This window comes from Leptidea sinapis, chromosome 1, assembly GCF_905404315.1.
Source record: "Leptidea sinapis chromosome 1, ilLepSina1.1, whole genome shotgun sequence".
Taxonomy (NCBI): domain Eukaryota; kingdom Metazoa; phylum Arthropoda; class Insecta; order Lepidoptera; family Pieridae; genus Leptidea; species Leptidea sinapis.
In genome coordinates this window covers 29421350-29440188 of record NC_066265.1, presented here as the reverse complement: position 1 = coordinate 29440188, position 18839 = coordinate 29421350, and the positions used below count along the sequence as shown (strand labels likewise).

General features: G+C 41.2%; 1 protein-coding gene across 2 annotated transcripts; it reads right to left on the bottom strand.

Moving 5' to 3' along the window:
* Positions 1-771: 771 nt before the first annotated feature.
* Positions 772-17363, bottom strand: LOC126965716 (uncharacterized). Of its 2 annotated transcripts, none has more exons than XM_050809470.1 (5): positions 16900-17363; positions 15559-15807; positions 14656-14769; positions 12767-13088; positions 772-6410 (listed from the first exon to the last, which is right to left on the bottom strand). In XM_050809470.1, the coding sequence occupies exons 1-5, from the start codon at positions 17035-17037 to the stop codon at positions 6130-6132; spliced, it is 1104 nt and encodes a 367-aa protein (XP_050665427.1). In that variant the 5' UTR covers positions 17038-17363; the 3' UTR covers positions 772-6129. The 2 variants fall into 2 exon arrangements, with proteins under 2 accessions (XP_050665427.1, XP_050665435.1); XM_050809478.1 differs by having other exon boundaries at positions 15559-15792.
* Between the last annotated feature and the right edge of the window lie 1476 nt (positions 17364-18839).

Genomic DNA, 18839 nt, shown 5'->3' with positions numbered 1-18839 from the left:
TCCAGTTGGTGCAATAAACTCCAAAGGCTGTCCACCGAGGCCATGAGAACTATTATAGTGACTATAAGTCTATGTAAGTGATGTTATTTATCAAAGTATTATCATTATAATTTATTAATTTACTCAATCATGGTTCTACCCATATGATAAGAACTGTTAAATAAAAAGAAAAATAAGTTAGTCCACCATTGTTTTCATGGCCTCTATTGACAAATGTATTTGAAAACAAAGTCAAATTAGTTAATTAACCTGCGAGGTGCCAATCAGACGTGCAAACGTCATATATTTTGATAGCAGCATCAAAACTACCGTTGCGTGCCAAACCAGACGACGTACGTCTGCTTGGCACACAACGGTAGCAGATATTTTTTCGTTAAATGTACACAGACAAGCACTTAGTAAGACAAGCTACACGATAAACCACAAGAAAGGTAATTTAACCGACTATAAAAGTAAGAATATTTAATTTATCTGTGTAAATACGACAAGCCGTCAAATTGCGGTCAGCCGTTTAGCCTTACTTTAATCGAAATTTGTTTAAATTGCGCAGTATCTATTGTTTATGTAATCTAACAAAGCGCTAGTTGGTTTAATAACAAAATCATTGACGTTCGTTTTTATAAACAAGCCGAAACACTTCAAAAGCAATAAATTTTATTGTAACACGAGCCCGTTGAAATTGGCGTCGGTAACGCGCGGCGGCTTAAGACGAGCATGTGCGCCACCCGCTTTGTGGCAGCTTAGCCAGTGAAGGGTTAATAAAAACAAAAATATATTGTAATCATTTATTTAACGATTGAGTAGTTAAATACGAGACATTATGTGCAAAGCATTCAATTTATACATTATGTATATTATACAGTATCTAGTTTCGATATGTGTCGCGTATGAGTTACGTGTCACCGTGCCATCGTGTATTAAATTATAGTCTATACCATAGATATAATAGCGTACGAGAGAGACGAACATCTCTAGTGGCTGCAGGAACAGAAAGGGAAAGCGAATCTATTGTTATTGTTCCATAAAATCCAAAACAAAAATATTGTTACAGATTTTGATTGACAAGTAACAGTCAGCCACAATTAATATTAGCTCACTGACATATACTAAATACCACTGTACTGGCGGTTGTCAAAGTGAAACAAAAATACTTCAGAGTATTGTATGTTCATTCGCAGCCATTTGTATTATACGTCAAAATTAGTTCTCTAGGCGCTCGCGAGTGGCACTTCAAAGAGGCACAAAAAATTGCTGTCAAACATATGGAAGAGCCTGTCGAGTGGTATTTATACAGGTCAGTGCATTAGCTCCTCAATATTTTGAATATTCAACCAATAGCTAACACACACATTGAAAAATATAATTGGTCGGCATCGGGCTGTCAGATAGTCTGCGCTCGTATAATCTAAGTCTATGGTATATATTTACTATGAACACGACAGGGCAGGGCGCAGCGTGCTCTCACATAAGTATGTCGCCCGCGAACTGATGTACGATCTGATGGTTCATTTCTATGTATTGGTTGCCATTATTATAAATTACAATGCAAAAAGTTAAATAAAGCAATGTGTTCTAGGTCTAACAGAGAACCAAAATCGGTAGATATTTAAATAAGATACATAAATATTTTATCTGTTTTGGTGCATTATTCTAATAGACATCGAAGAACCACACGGCTCACCAGATGGCGCCACACACAGTTTTGATTGATGGACTTTAACGTCATCAATTACTGTAGTTCGGAATTTTATGCATAGCAACCCCACATACACAAATGCTCCATTACCTTTCCACATTTTTAAGTCTAAGTTTTTTACGCAAATAGTTTGGTGAAAATGTAACTGACAATAAGAGTATCAGAGATGTTCGCAACATACAATCCTTGTCAATATTTAACTTTAACTTCATCAAGGGCACAATGATTGGTTCAGCTATTAGAGAGCTTATGCTCACAACACCATTCCATCTTTGGTCTTAAAAGCAGAAAGAAGCTTCTCACATTGTATTATGAATACTATACATTATAATAAACAAAACAGTATTTGCATTGTAACATAACATAAAAACCTTAATTTGTAAACAACAAATTAAATATTCGCGTTGTTATTACAAAAAAAATTAAACATGTGTTGAACATTTTTTTTAAAATTCTATTTACAAATCAGTGTCTTTCTGTTGCTTTTCGTTCAACAATCTATAGATATTGCTTATATTTAAACACGATTCGAAGATTGTCTAATGTGTGACTAACGGATATGTTCGAAGTAAATCCATCGAACAGCATTATATTACAAATATTGCCTAGTAGAGATGCAGTACGCGAGTAACCATTGATCGGTCCGGTCCTAGATACCATTAACCATTTGTCTATAACCATTACAGGACTGGTCCGAGTAACCATTTTAACCAATTAATAGTAGAGATCCGCGTACTCACCAGTACAACCATTAATTATAGTGATTTAGCAAGTGTCATAGATAAGTTTAGTACCATAAGTAAATAAATACTTTTACCATAAATACAATATATATATCTACCCCTAAGTGCATCCCTTTTCATGGTCCTTCGAGCCGGATGGTTACTCGGGCCGGTCCTGTAATGGTCAATGGTAACTAGGACCGGCCCGATCAATATTTACTCGCGTACTGCATCTCTACTATGCAATACTTGTAATATAATGCTGTTCGATGGATTTACTTCGAACATGATAGATCATATTTTTTAGGAACATTTAGCTTATATGATGACAACTGTCAAAAATTACGTTCCGTTCCTATAATTGTTCTTGTATACTTCAGTTTATGTTGTGCTTGTTAAACACTGTTTTGCACTAGAAAAAGGTGAACGCCATTTTAGATGTCGTTATTGTTAGGTCACTGTCCAACCAGACACGTTTCTAAGCCATGTTTAAATATTTTTTGTAATAACACCGTCGCTGTTTCAATAGTTCAAGGATTCAATATTCAGAACGGTTTGCAAACAAATCAGCATTCCTGGCTGGGTCGTAAGAGTTTGAATATTTCGCTTTATACATACAAAAATGTTTGAGCACCTTCACGAATACTATAAAACAGATGTTCTCATTCTCATTAAACTGCCACCGCACCATTCGCGTACGGAACACTCGTGACTCGACAGTAGGCACGTAGCCTAGCACTAGTGATATCGTAACTAATATCTATATATTTACAATACTACGCGTGGATATGAAATTATGCAGACATGCTAATTATAAAATACGGTACAGGTACAAAATGGCATTATAAAAGCAATAAGTACAAATTCTGGTTCCTTTTTTACAGCTAAAGCGTTTTGATTCTTTCAAAGGGTACAATTTACATTACAAGATCGAGTGCCAAAGGGTCCCTGCCCTATAAGATGACATTTATTACCAGAAAAATTGGTATTTTAACTTCACTAATATTATAACGAGGTAAAGTCTGGCTAATCAGTGTAACTACATTTGAATTCCTTTTCTTTCAAATTTTTGAAGAAAATCTTGGCCTGACAAACAAACAATATTATCCTCGTTTCAATAAAGTTTAACATAAAAAAAGCGATACTGATAATCAATGTATATATTTAAAAAGAAATTGGTGTTACAAATGTTAATTTTAATATTCTTTATATTAAATTTTAAATAAGTTAATTATAAGCCTCTCTCCTGAACAAAATCGAGTAATTAAATTAATAGACGAAAAGCTATTTATACTGTCATCTAACTAATCATAGTTTATTCACAAACTGAGTTATTCTATTATGTTTTCGTTAATTATATGAAAATTAAATTGAAATAATTCTTTAGGGTGCTCTATACCTACCTTACACAAACGATTTTTAACGATAGTACTCGGTAATCGATTCGATTCACAATTTCATTGATAAATCACCGTCAGGATTCCTACATTACAAGTTATTAATGAGTATTATGGCCACAATTTTAATAATTCTATTCATTTCGAGTACAAAAACTGCTAACTATGTACGATTTCTTCACTATACTAAACCCCGGATTTTTGGTAATTAAAAACTATATTTCAAGTGTAATTTGTAAAACACATTTGATTTTTTTTTACAAATATAAACGGCCATTCTATTTAATACAGTTAAGCTAATTAAATAATATTCATTAAGAATGCATTATAATACTAGAATATAAAATATTACACGCTAAATTGCTTTTTGTTTTAGTGTTATGTCGACGATTCAAAACTTAATTATATTTTCTGCATATATCACAAACATTTGTGGTTGAAGTAAAAAAAATACTGAACAATTGTAAACACATAGAGAAAATATTGCAATAATAAATAAAGGTTTACAAAATATTCCGTCAAATTAGGCCGAACGGAAACCGATGGCCGAATGTAACTGAAAAATATCTGCAACAAACATGTTTTTTTTTAAATGAAAATAAGGGACGAGACGAGCAGTACGTTCAGTTGATACGCCCTGCCCATAACAATGCAGTGCCGCTCAGGATTCTGGAAAAGCCCAAAAATTCTGAGCGGCACTACAATTGCGCTCGTCACCTTGAGACATAAAGATGTTAAGTCTCATTTGCCCAGTACATTCATTAGCTATGGCGCCCTTCAGACCAAAACATAATAATGCTTAAACATTACTGCTTCACGGCAGAAAAAGGCGACGAAATATATCGTAATATAGTCGGCATCCCGTGCAAAGGAGCCTCCCACTTGTTTTTGGGTAGTGGTAGCTTGGATAACCTTTGTTACATTCACGCCCAGATTCCGTTCAGACCGCTTGACTTGACAAAAAGCAGTTTCACAACCAGCGGAACGATAAATAACTACAACTATGATCCAATTGTATAACAATAAATAACACATTAAGTAGGAATAACTTCACCACGTGCCCGCTAATATCACATAAAATAGGCCATCTCCATGCCGCTAAACAATAAAATATAAAAATAAATTTATATACAAAAACCTCACATTCAATGTGTACAAAAAAAGGGAATAAGTTGAGGTATTCATTCGGCGCAGCTGTGCTAGTGTCAAAAATACAATTAAAATGTGAATCACACAGACGCAAAAATCTGACTGATCCGTTTTAGCTGAGTGTGACAAAATTTAAGTAAATTTGTTCGTAATATGATTAATACGAAGTTTTCACATTTATACGGACTCCTAGGTGAACACAAACAATATGCGAAACGTTGGGTCAAACATAAGTGGATATCCATAAGGATAATTTCGATTCAGTTATTCAGAAAGTACCTACTGTTGTCGCGGTCGGGAGTCCTGCGCACCTTTATCATGGACAAAGTATTGTTCGCTACGATTGTCCAACTGACATTAGTCCACGTAAATTGGGAGCAAACAGAACTCAAAACAAATCCAATCTCCTTGCAAAAGCGCATACTGTCGCGCCGACCACAAGACTTCCTACAACTAATACTGAAATATGTAAACTACTTGTACGCCGCTATATACAAACCTTAATAACACACTTGACTAACATTTGACAATTTACAAATTAAAATAATTATTATGACAGAGTTCTATCAACTAAGTGTTTGAGATCAATCAACTTGTGCTGGTTTACAATACAAAAGCCCTCGCTAATACATCCGCCACAACGATTAACAACCTTCTGGAGATAGCTAGTACGGTGGCGGACGAAAGGTTCTATAATGGAGACAGCAGTCCTCGAGCACTGACTAGAGACGTGACCACGTACCTGTTGCGTTAAGATATTTCAGAAAACCGTCTGATCATTATATGACGAGACGACAAACACCCTGAACATACGCATCCTCAGATAGCGCCACTCAGAACTAATATTATATCTTTTTTTTTTCATGACAAACAGGAAGTTTTAATGGCCTCCAACTACAGGGGCTATAATTGTAACTTTAATATAGCCAAATATACGGAAACAACACTATATCGATAATAATATTAATATGGCACTGATTGTACTATTGTCTGCTATTAGCTATAAAGAGGTCTGTACACAAACGAGTCGTCCGCCGCGATACCGTTACGTCGAGTACGTATCTATCGCTATTACGTTGTGATTAAAAAAAAATATTTATTTCGCATAAAATAAAGGCTATTTTGAAATTGTAAATCTTCCCGTCGTTAACATTGCCTGTCCCGCTCACGTGGGCGCGGCGCGGACCTGCTCGGTGCGCTCTTCTCGCTCGTCCCGCTCGGGCGCGGCGGTGGTTGCGTTCCGCTCGAGCGAGTCGAAGTACTCGCGCGCGGCGAGCGGGCTGGTGCGCGTCCAGAGCCCGTCGGCGGCGCGCGCGCGGTACCTGGCCTCCTCGAAGTCGGCGCGCACGCCCAGTATGATGCTGAGAGCAGACGCGTCCTGGCCGTGGCAGCCCGAGTACCGGTACTGCGGCTTCTTGTCGAACCGGCACCCGCCCGACTGCGCGCCTGCGACACACGACCTTATGTCACTACTAATAATACTGACGTTACAACGGGAACACACACGATCGTACATCCTTTATCAATATATCTTTACAGCATAGACACAACATAAATGATTACTGCCTTTTCGCGTATCCGCCGGTACTACCGCGGGTTGCGACGGATAAGCAAGTAACCATTAAACTTTTTCCGAGAAGATACGACATGGGTACCTTCAAAAAAAGCGCGTACACCTTCCTTAAAGGCCGGCAACGCTCTTGTGATTCCTCTGGTGTTGCAAGATAATGTGGGCGGCGGTGATCACTTGACACCAGGTGACCCGTACGCTCGTTTGTCCTCCCATAAAAAAAAAATCTCTACGTAGTGGCAACTGCGCCTGGATTTAGATTGTTCTACTAACTGGAATGAATGTCTCGTTCGATGACTTAAATAAACTATTGTAACATTAAACAAAAGTAATCAAATAATTGAATGCGAGGGTTGGATTTAGTATCCCGTAGCACGAATTAGGAGGTAAAAAATATTGTAGTTGATAGAGCTGGGTCCATCATACACATTCATATTTTTATCACACATTTTATATACACGTAGTTTCACTCATATTCTTTCAGTTGAGCAATAAGCTAATCTCTATTCACTCCAGCACAAAGCCGGTCTTTTTTTATGGAAAAGGAGGGCAAACGAGCGTACGGGTCACCTGGTGTTGAGTGATCAAAGCCGCCCACACTCTCTTGCAACACCAGAGGAATCACAGGAACGTTGCCGGCCTTGAAGGAAGGTATACGCGCTTTTTGAAGGTACCCATGTCGTATCGTCGTCAGAAACACCACACAAAGAAGTTCATTCCAGAGCTTTGTAGTACGTGGAAAAAAGCTCCTTGAAAACCGCAATGCGGAGGACCGCCACACATCCAGATGTTGGGGATGATATCCTAACTTATAGCGTGTCGTGCGAAGGTGGAATGGTCGACGATTTCTCGAGAGAGACCTGCATGGCCCGTGTATATGGCATCGCCCGTGCTGTCGTCTACATAGCAATGTATGTTGGAGGTGTCCAACATATCATTGATATGCAGAAGAAACAGTGTGGGAGATCGCACACAACCTTGGGGCACGCTTCCAGCGCTCACGGGCATGGGATTCGAGCAATGACCGTCGATAACGACCTGAATGCTGCGCCCAGTGAGGAAGCTGGAGGTCCACTTGCATAAGCTCTCGGGAAGCCTAAATGATGGAAGTTTTGCGAGAAGCGCCTTGTGCCATACACGACCAAAGGCCTTCGCTATATCCAGGCTAACTGCCCCTTGCTTTCGATAGCCGCCGCCCAACTTTGTGTTAGGTATACCAGAAGATCAAATGCCGATCGACCATGGCGAAAGCCGCACTGTCGGTCGTTGATCAACTGGTGACCCTCTAGGTATACTTTACTGAGCTTAGCTGGCGGTTAATTATGCTCTCCATAATTTTGGAGAGCAGGGAGGTAATAGCTATAGGCCTGTAGGTTACCGGATCCGAACTGTCACCTTTTTTTGGATCGGATGGACAAGGGCTGACTTCCATGAGTCAAGGACTACGACTTTTGTATATGAGTGCCGGAATAAGTAATACACGTTCTAAGCACGATTGGAGAAATGCCATCCGGCCCCCTCGACTTCCTGACGTCCAACGAAAACAGAGCTCGCCTAACAGTTTTCTGTCTGAACTGTACTTCAGGGTTAGAGCTCTGATATCGCGGGATGGTAGGCGGTGTTTTTCCGTTGTCGCCAAGAGTCGAATTGGATGCAAAAAGAGCGCACAGGCATTCTCTTTTGCCATATGGGCCAGAGTGTCATTCCTCATGTGCAACGGCTGCAGGGACGGCTGTTTGAAGTTACCAAGAGCAGCTTTCGACAACGACCAGAACTTGCGTGTTCCGGTCGGGTAACTGGAAAGCTGCTCGCCGATTTTGACGACGTGCTTAGACTTCGGACGGGCGATTTGCCGCTTAAAAAATCTGGAGGCACGGTTATATTTCCTCTTAAGAACTTTGCAGTTCAGATCCTTTGAGCCCAGCGCCGCAACCCAAGTTCGATACGCCTGTTTTTTGCAGTCAGACGCTGCTTTAACATACGCATAGAACCAGGGCTGTGATCTGCCACCAATCGGTACTACTGAGCTTGGTATAAAAATATCCATCCCCTGCAGCATCACATCGGCTACTGCAACGGTGCAGGCACTAGGATCATCCTAAGGGAAACAAACCTTGCCCCAAGGGTAGGATTCCGCACAGAATACCGGAGTGAAGTAGCGGCCTAGTGCCGCTATGTTTCGCATAGGTTAGTGTCGAGGACCGGAGGCCATTCCCCCCCCCCACAAAATATGAGAGCGGTATTTAAAGAGAAATTACCCCAGGAGGGTACCGGCTCTTGTAGAGCCAGAGAATCCCTCCCCGAGCATTCGCGCTCGGGCTGCCCTTCGTATTCTGGGGAGGGCACAGTACCGTGTATGTCACAGGACAAACAGGGCAGCAACACCACGGCACCCCGCTCCACGCTTAATGTGGACTTTTGTAACATCCGGGGAATTCACTCCAACTTAAACGCCGTCCACCACCACCTTGAGACGTCGCAGCCGGCCTTGTGTTTCCTTACGGAGACGCAGATATCTCGACCTAGCGATACGTCATATTGAACGTACCCCGGGTACAAAATTGAGCATAATTTCATGCCTCATGCCGGGGTATGTGTGTACGTTAGGGAGGATATCTGCTGTCGCCGTCTCGGCAATTTTGAGGGTAGGGGCCTGTCTACTCTCTGGCTCCGCGTAGATTTAGAGGACCGCGTCCGCATCTATGCGTGTGTCTACAGGTCCCATAGTGGTAACGCAGAAACGGATCACCTCATGGGCTGCGTTCAAGCGGCATTTGATGACGTGCTTGCTCAGATCCCCTCCGCTGAAATTGTAGTCTTGGGTGATTTCAACGGGCACAATGCCGAATGGCTTGGATCACGTACCACAGACTACGCAGGGCGATCTGTGCATAATTTTGCATTGGCGTATGGTCTGTCCCAATTGGTTGAGTCGCCGACGCGGCTCCCGGATGTGGATAGCCACATGCCGTCCTTATTAGACCTTCTGCTGACTACACATCCCGATGGTTACCAGGTCTCTGTCGACGCCCCTCTCGGAACGTCCGACCATTGCCTGGTCAGGAGTGTAGTGCCTATCCGACGCCAACGTCGCAGACCACCAGCGACCCGCCGCGTTTGGCACTACAAGTCAGCAGATTGGGATAGGATGCGTTCCTTTTTTGCATCCTACCCTTGGGGCAGGGTTTGTTTCCCTTCGGATGATCCTAGTGCCTGCGCCGTTGCAGTAGCCTATGTGATACTGCAGGGCATGGATATTTTTATACCAAGCTCTGTAGTACCGATCGGTGGCAGATCACAGCCCTGGTTCGATGCGTCAGTTAAAGCAGCATCTGACTGCAAAAAACAGGCGTATCGAACTTGGGTTGCGGCGCTGGGCTCAAAGGATCCGAACTGCAAAGTTCTGAAGAGGAAATATAACCGTGCCTCCAGATTTTTTAAGCGGCAAATCGCCCGTGCGAAATCAAAGCACGTCGTCAAAATTGGCGAGCAGCTTTCCAGTTACCCGACCGGAACACGCAAGTTCTGGTCGTTGTCGAAAGCTGCTCTTGGTAACTTCAACCAGCCGTCCATGCCGCCGTTGCACATGAGGAATGACACCCTGGCCCATACGGCAAAAGAGAAAGCCGATCTCGTGTGCACTCTTTTTGCCTCCAACTCGACTCTTGACGACAACGGAAAAACACCGCCGACCATCCCGCGGTGTCAGAGCTCCATGCCTGAAGTACAGTTCCGACAGAAAACTGTTAGGCGAGCTCTGTTTTCGTTGGACGTCAGGAAGTCGAGCGGGCCGGATGGCATTTCTCCAATCGTGCTTAGAACGTGTGCCCCTGAGTTGACGCCGGTGCTAACGCGTTTATTCCGGCACTCTTATTCAAAAGGCGTAGTCCCTGATTCATGGAAGTCAGCCCTTGTCCATCCGATCCCAAAAAAAGGAGACAGTTCGGATCCGGCAAACTACAGGCCTATTGCGATTACCTCCCTACTCTCCAAAATCATGGAGAGCATAATTAACCGCCAGCTCTTGGTATACCTTGAGGGTCACCAGTTGATCAACGACCGGCAGTACGGCTTTCGCAATGGTCGGTCGACTGGCGATCTTCTGGTCTACACATAGATGGGCGGCGGCTATTGAAAGCAAGGGGGAAGGCCTGGCAGTTGGTCTGGATATAGCGAAGGCCTTTGATCGTGTATGGCACAAGGCGCTCCTCGCAAAACTTCCATCATTTGGGCTTCCCGAGAGCTTATGCAAGTGGACCTCCAGCTTCCTCACTGGGCGCAGCATACAGGTCGTTATCGACGGTTATTGCTCGAATCCCAAGCCCGTGAACGCTGGAGTTCCCCAAGGCTGTGTGCTATCTCCCACGCTGTTTCTTCTGCATATCAATGATATGTTGGACACCGCCAACATGCATTGCTATGCAGACGACAGCACTGGTGATGCCGTATACACGGGCCATGCAGGTCTCTCTCGGGAAAACGTCGACCAGTGCCGGGAGAAACTTGTGTCTTCTATCGAGTCCTCTCTCGAGAAGGTCGCGGAATGGGGTAAGTTGAACCTTGTCCAATTTAACCCCCAGAAGACTCAAGTTTGCGCGTTTACAACTAAAAAAACCCCATTTGCCGTATCACCGCTCTTCGAGAACACTTCCCTTAAAGCCTCGCCTAGTATCGGAATACTGGGTCTCGAAATCTCGAGCAATTGCCAATTCCGTGGCCATCTGGAGGGCAAAGCCAAACTGGCTTCAAAGAAACTGGGCGTCATAAATAGAGCACGGCAATACTTCAAGCCGGCCCACATTCTAGCGCTCTACAAAGCGCAGGTCCGGCCTCACATGGAGTATTGCTGTCATCTCTGGTCTGGCGCACCCCAGTATCAGCTCGATCCATTTGACCGCGTGCAACGCAGAGCAGCTCGAATTGTCGGGAACCCAGTACTCTGTGAACGGCTGGATCATTTGGCGTTGCGTAGAGACGTCGCTTCATTGTGTGTTTTCTACCGCATCTATCACGGGGAGTGTTCCGAAGAGCTGTTCAACCTGATTCCTGCCGCCGAATTCCACCTTCGCACGACACGCCACAAGTTAGGATTTCATCCCCACCATCTGGATGTGTGGCGGTCCTCCACAGTGCGGTTTTCAAGGAGCTTTCTTCCTCGTACCACGAAGCTGTGGAATGAGCTTCCGTGTGCGGTGTTTCCGGGACGATACGACATGGGTACCTTCAAGAAAAGCGCGTACACCTTCCTTAAAGGCCGGCAACGCTCTTGTGATTCCTCTGGTGTTGCAGGAGAGTGTGGGCGGCGGTGATCACTTAACACCAGGTGACCCGTACGCTCGTTTGTCCTCCTATTCCATAAAAAAAAAAAAAGGATGGACGATCCTTTCCCAATCTGCTGACTTGTAGTGCAAAACGCGGCGGGTCGCTGGTGGTCTGCGACGTTGGCGTCGGATAGACACTACACTTCTGACCAGTCAATGGTCGGACGTTCCGAGACGGGCGTCGACAGAGACCTGGTAACCTTCGGGATGTGTAGTCAGCAGAAGATCTAATAAGGACGGCATGTGGCTATCCACATCCGCGTTGGCGACTCAACCAATTGGGACAGACCATACGACAATGCAAAAAGTATGCACAGATCGCCCTGCGTAGCCTGTGGTACGTGATCCAAGCTATTCGGCATTGTGCCCGTTGAAATCACCCAGGACTACGAATTCAGCGGAGGGGACGTCGTCAATTGCCGGGAATGGCCTCCGGTCCTCGACACTAACCTATGCGAAATATAACGGCACTAGACCGCTACTTCACGCCGGTATTCTGTGCGAGTGTGGTAATTAACCCGGACGAGTCTGGCCCGATTGTGCTGACTCTCCCACTTCTAAAAAGCCCTTAGTCGTCTCTTACGACACCCATGGGCCTGGGACTCCCCTATTCTTTTTACGCCCCGGGGAAAGTACAGGGCAAGTCTGTGGTTTGATTCCCGTTGGGTAGCCCTCCGCGGTTGTGAGCTATAATTTTAGCCGCTTTGGCCCCACCCGTTTCGCTTGAGCTACTCGCTTAGTTTCTTTTATGGTGTCTACTCACGACAATTTATGACATTTTTCTCCAACAAGGACAACACAATATGCTCTGCATAAAAAATTGAGCATCAGTGGCTGGTGGACCCAATGCTATAGATGTACTTCTTCAGACAGCCGATCGTATTTGAACGGTGAACTGGTAGTAGACTCACCGACGGGCATGATGCAGTCGCTGGTGAGCGCGCACTGCACCCAGACGCGCATGAGGGCGGCGAGCGCGGGGTGCGCGGCCAGCACCAGGCGCGAGGCGTCCAGCATCTGCACGAAGAGGAAGTCGTCCTGGCGCGCGCCCAGGTACGTGAACATGTGCGGGTGCGTGAGCGACGTGACGGCGGCGCGGCGCCCCCACGCCTGCACGCCCAGCGCGTGCGGCCCGCGCGCGCGGCGCCACACGGCGCCCAGCGCGCCCGCCGGCCCGCGCCACCGCGCCCACGACTCGCAGTACACCACGCCGCCCGCACGGCTCAGCGCGTGCTGCGACCACACAACCACTCATACAATAGCACCAAACACTCATACAATAGCACAACCAACCCGATTCGCGAGTCGAAACCTATACCAATAATCTTCTATATATATTTTTAGCGCAAACAATATAAATAACATAAAAAAAAACAACAGTGACAATCAAACCTTATATTACTGAATCAAAGTATAATTTATCAAACGGAGCAATTAGTATTACAAATAGTTAATTTATGAAGTATTCAATCAATAAGTAATTCGTAAGTACAATTTAAAGATATTAAAACGAAAATGGCTCACGTGTACCGAGTAACCTGAACTGTCCTCATTAAGCGCGCCCAAGCAAGTAAACGCGAAAGTGAACGCGTTCTTTTTATAAGCTTACTCCGTACAATAACGGGGGGGTCTGCTTATAATATATATAATGAAAATGATCTTTGTTTGAGGCTCAATCACGCCTAAACCACTGATTGTATCGACATGAAACTACTACCATTCGGTGCAAATTTTTTCCTAGATGGTTTATGGCTGTTTATTTTCCGAATTCCAAAATTGGCCCAGCGAAGCGGCCGGGGACGACTAGTAAACATATAAAAATACATTAAATAATAATTGTAAAGCAATTTTGAAGTAAAGTTTAATTATTATTGGTGCCAATCTTACTTACTTCTATTCATTTCGAAATTAAGTATGGCTCAGACCTGAGGAGAACGGGCCCACGAAACTCAGCTTTTTTTCTTAAGTTTGTTCCAATATCATGTAGTAAAATATAATTTATAATTAAAAAGCCTGAGGGTGTTCACTCTATCTGTGGTATCATTAAGAAAATCATTTTGTTATTATTTACTAACATTTAACACACAATCGTTTTTTATAAATATTTTTGAATTTGGTAAAACATTAATTATTGTTGTGTACATTTTTTGGGATCATGTTGCAAAAGCATATACATCGCCCTATAAAAGACTTAGTAACTCTACTTAACCGAGTATTAGGCATAATAAGTTTTCGTATGTTTGTTTCTCATGTTAACATTAGCATTGTCGCCGTTTCTAGTAAATAATAATATATGCTAAAATGCTTATATACATTCAGAATATTATCAAAAATATATTGAGATGCAACAGTTAAAATGTTTATTTCTTTTAATTTATCTCTTAATGATTCTTTTCTTTATAGATACATATTCACCACACAATTATTATGCATTTTTGAGTAACGAAATTTGGGAATGTAAAGCTATCCTTTCACACCCTTCGTAAGTCAAACCATATCTTTGTTTGTCCATTATAATCTAACAGTATCTATTTATCAAATACATATTCTAAGCTTGAAGGTCTTTAACAGGTCACATTTAATAAAATGTGACATTAGCTGAATTGAGTAGAATATACAATAAATAAATATGCTATTTGCTGCTAGATCCTTCCTATAAATTAATAGGCGCTTCATGAAGAATTATTCCTCAATTGGGATCATTTTATCTTTAACCGGCTCTTCAACTATTGTCATTATTCAATTTTTAATGCATGAATAGATTATTAAATGATATTAAGTATTGTAGAAGATTAAATACCTGTATAATGAGTGGTCTGAATGCAGTGATGCTCTCGTCACTCACATGAGATGGAAACAGATTTAAATCAAAATCTATAACGGCACACTTTGAGGAGTTGCAGTAGTTGGATATCTGAAAAATTAAACAAATAATGTTACTTATATATTAATATCAATTGATTTCAAATTTATAACTTGCCTTCTCTTTACTAAACATACATGCGTGGCAGCTGCATAAGCAAGACACAAGCTCTGGCAGTTAGTCAGAATTTTAAAAACTTTCTCTCACGGGCTACCCAAGAGTCACCAAGCAATACCAACAACTGGTCTTTAACCACAAAAACCTCTCACTCTTTGTATGTTCAGTCACTAATAACATATCGGAATACTGGACATAGACATCTAGATTCTGAGGTCAAAGGCAAACTAAAAAGTTTCTAGAAACTGAGTGTCAGCAATAGAGTGAGATACTAATTCAAGCCAACATGCAAGCAGTCTGCAAGACGCAAGAAGAGTTTGGGTAATCAAGGTTTGTTTATTATTTATTTAATTATTTTATTTATTATACCACAATGTTCACTATCCTTATAGAGGAGTCATACAGTTGTGTCTAGGCAGTCTGTTAATCACTTGGGCCGATCACATTATACTCTGGAGGTGGAAGTAGATAAGTAATAGGAGGTAGAGAGAGATGAGACATGAACAAGATATAAAGGCCGGCAACACTCTTGTGATTCCTCTGGTGTTGCAAGAAAATGTGGGCGGTGGTGATCAATTAACACCAGGTGACCCATACGCTCGTTTGTCCTCCTATTCCATTATCATCCTATGTATTAAGAGTCAAAGTTTTTCCAAAATTAATGCATTAAATGAACCTGTTTCGAGATGCCTAATTTTAAAATAGTGCCATGATAATACTTACCACATTTAAAGAGTAAGGTTTGAGTCCTATATTGTAGACAAAAACAGTGTATGGCAGCTTTTGTGCAGCTCGTACAAATGCAACTATAAGGGCATGTTCATCATGCCTTGCATGTGTCACCAGCACGGGGACTGTTGTGTTGTGCCAAGGCTCAGTGTGACCTGACAAACCAACCAGGGTCAAGTAGCGCTCCTCCTGCACCAAATGCTTTTCCTCAACATCACGGAGCTGTGCCTGTGGCAAAGACACCTACTACCTTCATATTTATACAAAAAGTATGGAACTTTTTCACAATATCAATAGTTAATTTATTGAATGCAACACATAGACATCAAGATTAATTTAGTCATACTGAAATACAATGATTATTTTGTCAAATATATATTCTCTGAGAATGCTTTTAAATGTAAGTAAGATAATAGTTAAACCATTAACATCTCTTCCAAACCAAATAATCATCATTTCTCAAGAAATTCTGTAAGTAACAAGCAGTGGTTAAAGTTTAAAAACATGCACACTGAATCCCCAGGGATTCTGAGTATGACAGGAGGTTCATATTATGTACCCTCACTTAGCCATCCATAGTTTTCGTCTTACTGGAGAGTGTAATTTTTTAAGTGACTATCAATAACCATACTGATGATTATATAGCATCCAGCTAACTTCTTACAAAATTCTTTAAAAAACTCTTCAATTCATGAAATAGAAAGAACAAGTGGAAGTACCCCATTTGTGTAAAAATGCTGATGTTCACACTATTTCTGACATGACATCTGTGCTTTAGTGCTTGGGTTGTTACATGAAAAATATCTTTATCAATATTGAAATGATAGCCCACATTCACAAGACTAGATTTAGAACAACAATAAAAAAGCAAATTCACATATATAATTTGTAGCCAATTATTACAGATTACTTTCTGTATATTGCAAATACACTTTAATTTGCAAATATGTGAGGTTTTGCAATGTTTCATTGGTTCCCAAAATTTATAGTTTATAGGCAGTTCCATTTGTTTTAACAATTCCCTTCCTCTACAGCACAAAAAGTATATCAGCAGCTATCCCACTATAAATCTATAATGAATGATGTGAAAATAACTGGACTACTAAAAATTAGTCAGATTTTCAAAATTTATAAGTATGCTAGTATGTACTTTAGCATTTGGTGTCCTAAAACTTTGTAATTACTCATATACAAAATATAGCAGCCTACATTTATGACTTTAACTGTTGGGTATTTCTCCAATAACACTAGGCTAACTTTAACCATCTGCATATATATGTATGATTAAAGATGATGGTTACATAGAAAATTTACATCATAAAACATCACATTTACCTGAAAATCCTTGATATGTTGATGAGTTTGTGTCACAATGTTTTGAATAGATTGTGGTGGCTGTTGATGGAATACTATCAGAAATATACTGATGGCAAAAACAGAAGTCGAGAATAACAGAAAGCTTTTCGTTTTCATTATGAACACATTCTCGTCACTATATTCACAAACTTAGATAGCCACATTTATGCCTAGGCTCATTTTAGTCACTTCATTTTCCTTTTCACAAATCATTAATCAATACCGACGATTTATAGAACAGGAATCTCGCATTAAATTATTTGCGCCTAGGCGTTATTTTTTGATACGCTTTTATTTGTGTTTAACGTAACTTTCTTTCATTAAATCTTAAAATCATACAATGCGTATTTACTCTTTCAATTTGTTCTCGGTAGGATATAATATAGCTTCATAGTTCATATTCTGTTATAATTCTTCAACTTTTTGTTTTGAAGTATGAAATGGATTTATGAAATTGAAGGTTTTTTTTTATTTCCACTCCTTTTTGAAGATTTTGGCTCGTACATTCCATGCATCCGCCAGCTTCACGTTTTCTTTCATTTTTCACATTGGAAGTTTTCTTGCATGTTCTACTTCGAGGTATTTTTCCAAGGCACGGAATGAATCGCGTTAAACAATTTGCAAGACGAGAATTTTGATATAGATAGGATTAAATGTAAGTAAATAAATAGATTCAATTTACAAGAGAACTATTATTTTCAGACAAAATACACTAGGTATGGTCTATTTTTCCTTAAATGTCCTAAATATCTCTTCAGAGATGTCACATTGACTATCGATAATATATCAAAGCATTGAAGTGTTTGTATGGAAACGACCGCAGTTAGAGAGTTTGGAGAGACAAGGCGATGTCATATCGCCAAAGCTGTTCACCGAATCACCGCTGCATTGGAAGATGTCTTTAAGCTTCTGGACTGGAATGGGCTGGGCATCCATATCAACGGCGAATACACCACTCACCTTCGATTCACAGAAAATATCGTAATCTTGACAGAGACTCATGAAAGACTTAAGCCTTCTTTCATTCTCAAAATGAACATGGACAAGACGACGATCATGTCTAATATCCATGTCGCACCTGCTCCCGTAACAGTTGAAAACTGTACTTTCGAAATTGTTGACGAGTACGTCTACCTTGAACAAATAATCCAGTTGGGCAGGTCCAAATTCGGTCTTTGGGGGAGGCTTTGTGCACGTCTTCCGGCTGAAATGAATGGATGGATTAGTTTGTTGTCATAAAGTGGCGATATGTTGCTGTCGTTTAACGTCATCGCTAACAAGTTACCACATAATAATATGAGAATTTGTTATGTTTTTAAAAGTACCCTCACTTCTAGGATTAATACACAAATAAAATTTGAAAAACAAAATTTTATGAACGATGCGGGACTCAATCCCATGACCTCTGTGCTAATGCTCTAACCAACTGAGCTAACCGTTCGAGTGACTTATCGTTATAAAATCCTGTATACTTTGTTCAACTCTCATGTGGCTTCATCTACAGGATCTACTTTAAAGTTGATAACCTGCTCAACCCCAATATTTGCATACTAGGAAATTGACTTGAGATGTCGCTTTTGTCCAAACTTCAATGGAATCCTCATATTTTTAATTTGGCGAAACAGCCCAGTTCTGCAGCATACGCTGTTAAAAAAATTTGGCAACTTACGGATGAAAATACGGCGAGGCTAGTCTACTTCAGCTATTTCCATAGACTGATGACATATGGCATTCTACTTTAGGGACATGCTACTGATTTTAACACTACGTTCACACACTGCAGATTCGTGTCATCTATAAATTAGGACCTAGAGTGTCATTAAATTTAAGGAAATAAATATTTTTACTATAACATCGTACTACATATATGAAAAAAAATAGATTAAGAAGAATAGGGACACTCATAATGTAAATACTAG